The sequence below is a fragment of the Cryptotermes secundus genome, unplaced genomic scaffold, assembly GCF_002891405.2.
Source record: "Cryptotermes secundus unplaced genomic scaffold, Csec_1.0 scaffold1084, whole genome shotgun sequence".
NCBI lineage: Eukaryota > Metazoa > Arthropoda > Insecta > Blattodea > Kalotermitidae > Cryptotermes > Cryptotermes secundus.
The window spans coordinates 1,123,052-1,132,855 of NW_019724603.1; the positions used below are offsets into that span (position 1 = coordinate 1,123,052).

The window sequence follows — 9,804 nt, forward strand, 5'->3', positions numbered from 1 at the left end:
AGGTCGATACACTTTTCCCAACGTTTCTGCCATTTCTTTAACCCCTCCAAAAAATACGATTTGTCAAACTCTTCAAAATACGCTTCTGTCTCGGCGATAACCTCCTCGTTTGAGCTGAATTTTTTTCCCCCGAGCCATGTTTTCATGTTGGGGAACAGAAAAAAGTCACAGGGAGCCAGGTCAGGCGAGTACGGTGGGTGTGGCAGCAATTCATAGTGCAGTTCATGCAATTTGGCTACGACAATTCCAGATGAATGTGCTGGTGCGTTATCGTGGTGAAACAGCACCTTTTTCTTAGCCAAATGGGGCCGTGTCTCCTTCAATTTCTTATCGAATCGGTCCAATAATTCACTGTAGTACTGCCCCGTGATCGTTCTTCCTTTCTGCAAAAAGTCCATGAGGATTATTCCCTTCGAATCCCAAAAAATCGTGGCCATGACCTTTCCGGCCGATGGGACCGTCTTTGCCTTCTTCGGAGCAGATTCACCCGGAAAAATCCATTGTTTTGACTGTCGCTTGGTCTCTGGCGTATAATAATGTATCCAGGTTTCATCAACGGTGACGACTCGACGCAAAAACTCCTGCGAATTTCGCTTAAAGAGGTCCAAACACTGCTTCGACATTGACAGCCGTATCCGCTTGTTGTCCACCGTGAGCAACCGCGGCACCCATCGGGCTGACACCTTTCTCATACTTAAGTTATCATGTAAAATATTGAGTGCCGTTCCGTACGACACACCTATGGCCTCTGCTACTTCGCGCACTTTAGTTCGGCGATCAGCGAGAATCATGTCATGGACCTTTTCAACGATTTCCTCGGTAACGACGTCTGCCGGGCGGCCCGGCCGCTCCTCGTCAAAAACAGATGTACGACCACGTTTAAATTCGTTGAACCAATATCTCACGGTTGTCATAGATGGTGAAGGGTCCCCATAGACGGCATCCAACTTCGCTTTTATTTCTTCGCATGTTTTTCCATCCAAAAATAAAAAGCGAATTACGGATCGATATTGCACTTTCTCCATTGTATCAAGAAAGACAAAACACGTCTGATGCAACTGGCTGCCAAATAAAAACTAACCTATGAATCAGTCTGAAATTTAGTATGGGGTCGTTTGACAGATGGCAGTACACGACGGTAAAGCCAACTTCCCTCAGCAACGCCACCTGTCTTCAAACACGGGTACTTATTGATCGACCCTCGTAGCCCAACGTGCTTCAGCCTTGTATGGCCATATTCAAGGTCATCTAGTATATGGCCAAAACATGTGAGGCTTTATTTAAAAACTGGTTGCAGTAGATGGTGTTTGTTATGTTTAATTTAACAATGGAAATGTTCATTTGAAGTTATCACATTCTTCAATGTAAAGAGCACCTTCTTCTGCCATGTTCCTGCATATAGTTTGATGTACGTTACTGATGTTTCAGAGGACCTTACTTGGTTCACTGTGACCCTGAACATTGAGGCACTTTATTTGAAATGCCATTAAATTTCTGCCAGACCACACAGCTTCACATCCAAGAAGATAGTACACTTAACACAATTATAATAGATGGAAGCTCATTATTTTCTCTAAACATCAGTGTCATGTACTTGTCAGAAATACTGTACTAACTGATTAACCTTTAATGTATGGACTTTTAAATTGCCAGGAGCCCTCTGCGGTCGATATTTAAATGGCCCTAATTAATTAACATTGCAAACCTTAAAAAAAATACATATTTTATGTTCTATGCAACATAGAAATACAAACTAAAAACAACCTGAAAGACAGTAAAATTTTCTACATATACACAGAAGAGCAATTTTTACAAACGAAAATAAACCGTGATTATTTTGTCATGAAGTGCAAAATATAATCTTTATTATATATGTTATGAAGTCCCAAAGTACTTACCTGTTGTTTTTTCTTCAACCTTCAATCATGGTGGTATTGTAAATATAATCAAACTATATACAGGGCTACTATAAATGATTCATTCGTTTTTAAAACGCTATATTTTCCAAAACATTACACGTACAAATATGATTGATATATATAAAGAGAACCGTAAACTCACCAAGTTTTCTTCACACTCTACAAATGATCTCTGTGTTCCCCTTGGGTCACACAACACACGTCCAGGTGGTAGTCGAGCTTGTTGCACACATTTTATAGCATCATCCTGTCAATGGTCATCACTGTAGCATCGATGCGTTCCCTCAGCTCTACTAGTGTTCTTGGCAGTGGGGGTACGTAATCACGATCCTTGATGTACCCCCAAAGGAAGAACTCACAAGGCGTTAGATCAGGTGATCTGGGGGGCCAAGTGAACAGAGCTACATCATCCTCACCAACACGCCCAATCCAGCGTGTCCTTAAATTGCCGATACCACCGCAAAATGCTTTCTTTACATGGCAGTTCTTTTCCGTACTCTCTTTTGAATGCGCGTTGCACTGCTATAACAGACGAACATCTCGCATATTGCAACAAACAAAAACACTTTTCTTGCTTTGTTGCCATTTTGTAAAGGCACTGAATTTGTGCAGCCAACTGGTGCAAATAATACAAACTTAGTGAGTTTATGGTTCTTTTTATATACCAGTCATGTTTGTACGTGTATTACTTTGGAAAATATAGCGTTTTAAAAACGAATGAATCATTTATAGTAGACCTGTACAATAATATTTTGTTCAGACTGTACACGAGTTTGAACTACGTCACTTCGCAGTTTACGATACACTGACGCACGTGGCACTTCTCGAAGCAGTCTGCCTCACACAGAGCAAAATCACACTTTTTACAGTAGAAGACTGTGCTCCTGCTTTTCGTATTTAGCGAAACACATGTCTTTGTTTCCCTTTGGTTGGCCAGTGTTGTGAATGTTTCACCTCCAGTCGACTCACTTGGGCCCCAGATAACCTTGGCCTCCTCCCAAGAAACGCCACTGACCGCGATATTCGCCTTGTGTGCTTGAAGAATCATCTTGGGGGAGGGCAGTTTCTAGCAAAATCGAATAAATTACGTTGATTGACAAAGTAACACTCTCACCTATTAGTAATACCCGCAAATTAGTGATGCAAAGCAAATTATACTACTAGTTGAAAAGAGTGCCAGTCCAACACTGATACCTAAAATCACAGTGGTGAAGATGCCTTTTATTCACAAAGATATATATGACAGTCCGACACTGACTTCCTAACTGATAATTCGTCACTGAAAACCAATTCGTCAATGTGTCACACTTCCTTGAAGGCCGTGGAAGCACTCATATGCAAGCACCGATGAATATTTCCTCATCAGTTCTCAAAATAAAGCTGGGCTATATTTGGCTGACCAGGTCATAAACAGTCATATCTAAACGTAAATACTATCGAAACCAGTACCGTGATAAACAATTTCATTGTTCAGAGCTAAGGAATGAACCACTGACATGACCTTGCATAGGTTTGTTTTAGTTTCAAATCCAAGGTCAGACTGTCAGCACTCCCAAAGAGAGCACGTGTCCTGCCACATATATATATATATATAACATTCGGCCAACTTGGGGTGCTGCTTGCTGCATATATATATAAAACACTCGGCCATTGAATGTTAATGGTGAGCTGATAACTTTGCTGTTTAGGCTTCATCCTACGTACCCTTAGCCAATCTAGCACGTGGTGTGCAGTTGGTTAAAAATTCATAGATACCACCATCTGTGAGCTGATTGTCTAGAAAATGTGGGAGCCTCAGTGGCCTGTTACAGTGATAACTTTACCTTTTCTTACCTTACCATTAATTTCAGAGTTCCTGTGGTGTTTTTATTCATCTGTGGACATATTGTTGAAAACATTAATTGTTAATGGGAAGTTTTGAAGCATAACACTATAGTACTAAACACCACATTGAAGTAATGGTTGGCACTTCAAGTTGGACCCAACTTCAAGTCTCAGCCCAGAGATTTGCTGTCCTAATTGAGGGTTTCACTTCAGATAAATGTTGCAGTAGCTTATCAAAATATACTTTGACAACTTTTACCAATTCATTATTTATTAGTCACCCTACCATTTGACACTATTGTGTGTGTGCTGCTGAGACTTCTGACTTCTGTTCAGTAGGCGGCCTGGTTGAAAGTTGGCTAGGACAGTGTTGGGTTTTTCATGGTTTTCCTCAGTTTTCCCAGGATACCACTTTAAATTAGATCACAACTGCCTCCATGTCCTCTCCAATTCAGCATCATCTGACTGTTTGACGCTGTGTAGTCTGAGATAATAATGGTGTCGATAAATGATCTTGTAGTGTTGCATCTTACAGATAGACATGGAAGAGTTACCATCACACAAACAGACAAATGTTTGTAGATACTTTTGAAATTTTTGACAGAGTAGTCCTGTGGTTGGCTGCTAACATTTTGGAGGGGCATGTTGCTTCATCTTGAGGGTTGTGAGGAGGGTGGTCAGTCAGATATGGGAGGGAGTAAAGTAATGGAACCCAAGTCATACCAGTGGGAACAGTAGGTATGAAAACAGTCTTTTCGGGTGCACTGTATAAGTGTCGATTGCAAGAAGGAAATGGAACTGTGACAATATTGTTTTCTGTCACAGGGGGGGTTTAAGGTTGTTTTTTTTTTCTTTTGAGAAGCGTATGTTGATTGTAAAGTGTACTGAAGTGAATGCACTTGCTTGCAGCGTGCCGCCACGGTAGCAAGGCTGGCGTAACGGAGACATACGAGGGACATCAGGGCCCAGTGACTGGAATCTCTGCCCATTCAGTTCAGGGAGCAATTGACTTCTCCCATCTTTTCCTAACATCATCATTTGATTGGACTGTGAAGTTATGGAGTGTGAAGGAGAACCGACCCCTGTACTCATTCGAAGACAATGGAGACTACGTGTATGACGTAGCTTGGTCACCTGTTCACCCTGCGCTCTTTGCTACTGTGGATGGTACTGGACGTCTTGATCTTTGGGACTTGAACCAGGTGAATTCATTTCCATGTTGTCATGATTATACTGGATTGGGTGGTAGGTACTGGATATATCTGGCTCAGGATAGGGACCAGTTGTGGGCTCTTGTGAACATAGTTTCTAGAAAATGGTATCACAAGTTCAATTTTCATTGTCATATTTGTAGCCATCTTTATCATAACCTGCAGGGGTTGGAGCTTGTTAGTTTGTTCCATCCTCAAACATGAATCCATTATCATCTTGGTCTTGCTGGATTATGTCTTCGTGTTAGTTGATAATATTAAAGTTTCTTGGTAGCTGTTTTCTCATGGCATCATCTGTAGATGTTCCATCCAGCTTTTCTTCCTGGCATGTATTTGCTTGTCCGACTTCCCCATTCCCAGTTGTGACTTCCTTTTCTTCTCCTATAGAGTGTAACTTGCTGAATACCTCAGGAACTGCATCTCTGCTGTTTCCAATTGTCTTTCATCTCTCAGATTCCATTTTTATGACAGAAACAGTACAGGAGGAATTTGGTGGTAGAAGAAGAAAGTTTCAGATATTCAGACATAGGTAAGAGACTAGTACTAAAAATATATAAATTGTCTGACGCAAGAAATTGTAATTTCACTGGGATCTGAGTTCTCACTACTAAATATCTGCAGTAGGAGGCACTTGCTACAAGTTAGAAGGTTGCTGGTTTGAGTCCCGATGAGGTGGGTTTTTCAATTGACCTAATCGTTCCAGCCACACTATAGCCCTGGGCTCAACTCAGCCTCTAACAGAAATGAGTACCAGAAATTTTCCTGGAGGGTAAAGGACAGATGGTGTGTAAGGATGACAACCTTACCACCATCTGTGAGCCGATTGTCCAGAGAAAATGTGGGAGCCTCAATGTCTCACAACCCTGTGGACCTTCACGACCTGTTAGAGAGATAGCTTTACCTTACAAAGTAGTTTATATTCATGAACTTGAGCACCCAGATTATATAGTGAGAATTTACTCTTGCAGCTGATTGGTGCAAAATGTGCATGATGGAATCATGAATCCATAGCAGGTACGCGTAGCTGATGGGGTCTTACCGTAGTTCTAATGTCTGTGAACATGGAACAACAAAAAATTCTCATACTATTCGGCGAGAGAGATTGCACTGTGTAATTGAACATATTGATTCTGTGAACTTATGTGCACGTGCATGCATATGCGTGTAGTGATCTCGATTTTTGGATATAGAAATATCCCAGGATGGAGTAGAGTAATGGCCCAGCTGAGTAGGATGTCATGCTTTATGTCATGACCCTGATGGCAACAGGGCTGTTTCTCAAGACATTTACTTTAAAAGAACTGAGATGTAGGTCGGTGCCCAAATTATCAGAGCTGTTGTTCTGCGGCAGTGTCAGAAGTCTTCGTTTCCTTGAACACGAGACAACATGGAATGACATGCTCAGAAGATCTGTGTTTTTCTCAGTATGTTCAGTAATGGTGTGTTCTTGCCAATAGGATACAGAGGTACCCACAGCCAGTGCCCTGGTGGAGGGTGCACCTGCACTCAACAGGGTATCCTGGACACCGTCAGGGCTTCACGTGACAGTCGGTGATGATATGGGGAAGATATGGGTGTACGATGTGGGAGAGGTAAGTTATATGTGTTGTGTTTGGGACACTGTACCTTATGAGTGTGAAGGAAATATCATGTTGGTAAGGTATAAAAGTTTGTGACAGTAGTGTATTAATATAGTTATTGACTTTCTGGACATAGTGCATCATCCTGTTCTGTATTGTCACGTGTAGAGGTGTGACTTGACGTGATTTATTGGCCACTTATACTACACTGACAACTCGTAAGTACAAGTAATTATAATGCTGTTGCTAGTACACACACTAAGTCTTCTTGGTTTGCTTTCCCTAATTGTTTCCTGGTATCAGCTTCTAACACTGGAGATTCTTCAACTTTATGCACTCAAGTCCTCTCTTCACAGACTCCCATACAAAACTTAACTTTCAACTATCTCCCAGGCTGGCAGTCATTTCACACCAACCTCCTGCTATTCTCTTCCCAGCCTGACTTTCAGCTGACTGAGATCAGAGTTAGTCAGCATTACTTTACAACTGATGGTTTACCGCCAATCAGTTCGTCTTGGTCACAAGCCCCATGAGACTAACAACCAGTAATTTTATTTTCCAACTGAACACTTGTGGTTACAGCCCTTATGTAACATTGTCTCTGATGAGAATGGGTCTCTTTTTTTTTACAACTGATGCTGATTCTCGCCAGCAGTCATTCCCGAGTCCCCAAGTCCCATGGGATTCATGACCACATTTTACTGTCTCAGATTCGAGACTCCCCCAGCATGGAGGGCCAGGTCCCCTTATTTATGTTGCCCAGGAACAGTGTGGCCCAGTTATACCCCAAGGCACTGGGTTCCCTTTTTATTGCCTCCTACAACTCGCTGGGCTACAGTGGACGTATTCGAGCCTGCCTCCACACAAGCTAACTAAGCTCTAAACCTCCTCCCGCTTATAACCTCTCGGCACAGACCACCATAAGAACACCCCATTTACATTGTTACAGCCCAACTGTTGCATTATTCGTTTCCGCAGGAATGTGTTTACTGAGCTGTTGCCTCAAAACGGCTCTGGTATATCTCCCCCTCTCGTGGTCATTGCATAGCAATGGCATAGCTCCGCAGTTCTTGCTTTGAGCAGATAATCCACAATGTTGACAAACAGTGTTTTAGAGACAGGACTGTATCTTCACATGTGAAAGAGAACCTATTTGGGCCTGGCTGGTCTCCAGCGATAGGGACTAGCTCTAGATTTTTATTTGGGAGGTGCAAGGTTTGAATCTTGGCCAGGACATAAGCATTCTAGGTTTCTGTCAGTCTCTCAAGACATGTTCAGATAGTACGTCAATTGCACCATTTGCAATTTATTATTCACAAGTCATCCGTTCATTCAATGCTGTATAGACCGAGCTGCTGACAGCAGCATTAAATAAACAACAAAATTAATTCTGAAAAGATATCAGTTGACGTGTAATGTTTTCTGATGTTTCAGCAACTGTCACAGCCACGAATTGATGATTGGAGCAAGTTTGTATACACACTGCAAGAGCTGAAGAACAACCAAGCAGATGAAGAGATTGACAAATTGAACCTGAGCTCCTCGGGCCCATCTAGCCTTGGAAATTTAGCGTCTCTCTCTCCCAACCCATTGCGTTAGGATTTTACGTTCTCATACCTGCATGGAGTTAGTACTGTATTCTGTCATTACCACTAAAAGAGCTGTAATCCTCTTTTGGGTTCATGTTTAGTATTCCAATCGTTGCTGTACAGATTGAAGACACTTTCTGAAATGTGGTCAATTGCCATTTTGTAAGCCGCTGTTTGCCTTAAAGAATGTTAGTGGCTTCATGGTTGCAACTTCTGGCTGCATTCCAACGGTATCCAGCTGCTTTTCTTTGTGTCAATTCGATGAAGCTTCTAGTGACCACAGTCATGTTAAAGACAAGCTCGTTAACCAGTGGAGAATTACTTTTTGCTTATTGTATTATTTCCAGTAATTGACTCAGTGAAGTTTAAAAGGAACTTTGTTGTGGCTTCATTTTGACATATGTAAATTAAATTGCTTGTAAGTAATTGTGTTCTCAGTATAAAATAATTTATTGCTAGAATTGGTTTTAATTATGGTGCTGTTATGTTACAACTTTATGATTCAGTAATTTGTACAATAAAATATGGAAGGAAAGTATTTATAATCGTAAATGGCAGTTTGTGGATGTTTGTTTGCTAGCGCTTGCAGATGATGCGGACCTGGATATTTTTTATTGGTGTTTTCCTGTAGTGTCGTGTTCTGACTGACATTTACCTGAGCTGTGTTAGTGTAAAAGAGAGGAAGGCACAGGAAGAATAACTACACTAGAACAGACAGATGGAAGAAATGAAAAAGGAATACGAGAAACAGTAGGGAATGAGATATAGGTAAGGAAGAAGGGGGATGAAAGATGAAGATAACATAAAAAATTATTTTCCTGTGCATGCACCAAAAGTCACAAGCAGATGGTGAAATATTTTGAAATTCTTGTTTGGTTTATTCCAGTGCATCCAGGAAAATGTTGAGGTATGCCATGAAATATGCCATGGCTACTTTATGCCATACCATAATAATATTGAATGGCCTCCGTAGTCTAAGGGTAACATTCCCACCTCATGACTCAAGGTATGCAGGTTTAAACCTGGTGTAGGTCGTGGAATTTTTAAGGGCAGAAAAATTCAGGGAACAAGTCCTCCAAGGGGGACTTTAAGCCGTGTGTCCTGTGTCGTAGATTTACGGCACATGAAAGATCCTCATGTCTCTAGGAGAGCTCTGAGCAAAATTAGGCCAAGTTTCCCGCCGAGGTAGTTTCCAATTCCTCTGGTAGATGGGGAAGTATCGGGGACTACTGCCAGAGAGGGCCAACCTCTCTGGCAGAACGGGGCTGATAGTGAGCACCAGTACTGGAAGGGCATGGCAACTGGTAGAATAATTAAAGGGGGACGCACAATAGATTAACAACTAGTCGCAGTGCATGGGGAAACCCACCCCCTCCAAAATAATAAAGTAATAATAATCCCTGTAACAGGCCTTTGAGGCCTTTAGGGTTGTGAGATTTTGAGGCTCCCACATGTTCTAGAAAATCAGCTAACAGGTGGCAGTAAGGTTGTCAGCCTTACGTGCTGGCCGCCCTCCTCGTATCCATTTCTGTTAGAGGCTGAGTGTACCCCAGGGCCATAATCCAGCTGGAAGGATGGATTAAAGTGAGAAAAGAGTCCACCTCATCAGGACTCGAACCTGCTACCTTCTGGCTTGTAGCGTAGTGCAACATAATAATATTTTAGCTCATTATTCATTACC

The 9,804-nt window shown here is 41.9% G+C and overlaps 1 protein-coding gene across 11 annotated transcripts in view; it reads left to right on the plus strand.

Annotated features, from left to right (window-relative positions):
* Positions 1-8,680, plus strand: part of LOC111862524 (cytoplasmic dynein 1 intermediate chain) — a 63,084-nt gene extending 54,404 nt beyond the window's left edge. For all 11 annotated transcript variants that reach the window (XM_023847996.2, XM_023847998.2, XM_023847999.2 and 8 more), the window contains 3 exons: positions 4,653-4,945; positions 6,412-6,546; positions 7,969-8,680. In XM_023847996.2, coding sequence (XP_023703764.1) covers positions 4,653-4,945; positions 6,412-6,546; positions 7,969-8,133 — 593 coding nt within the window. In that variant the 3' untranslated portion in view covers positions 8,134-8,680. The remainder of the gene's footprint in view (positions 1-4,652; positions 4,946-6,411; positions 6,547-7,968) is intronic.
* The last annotated feature ends 1,124 nt before the right edge of the window (positions 8,681-9,804 follow it).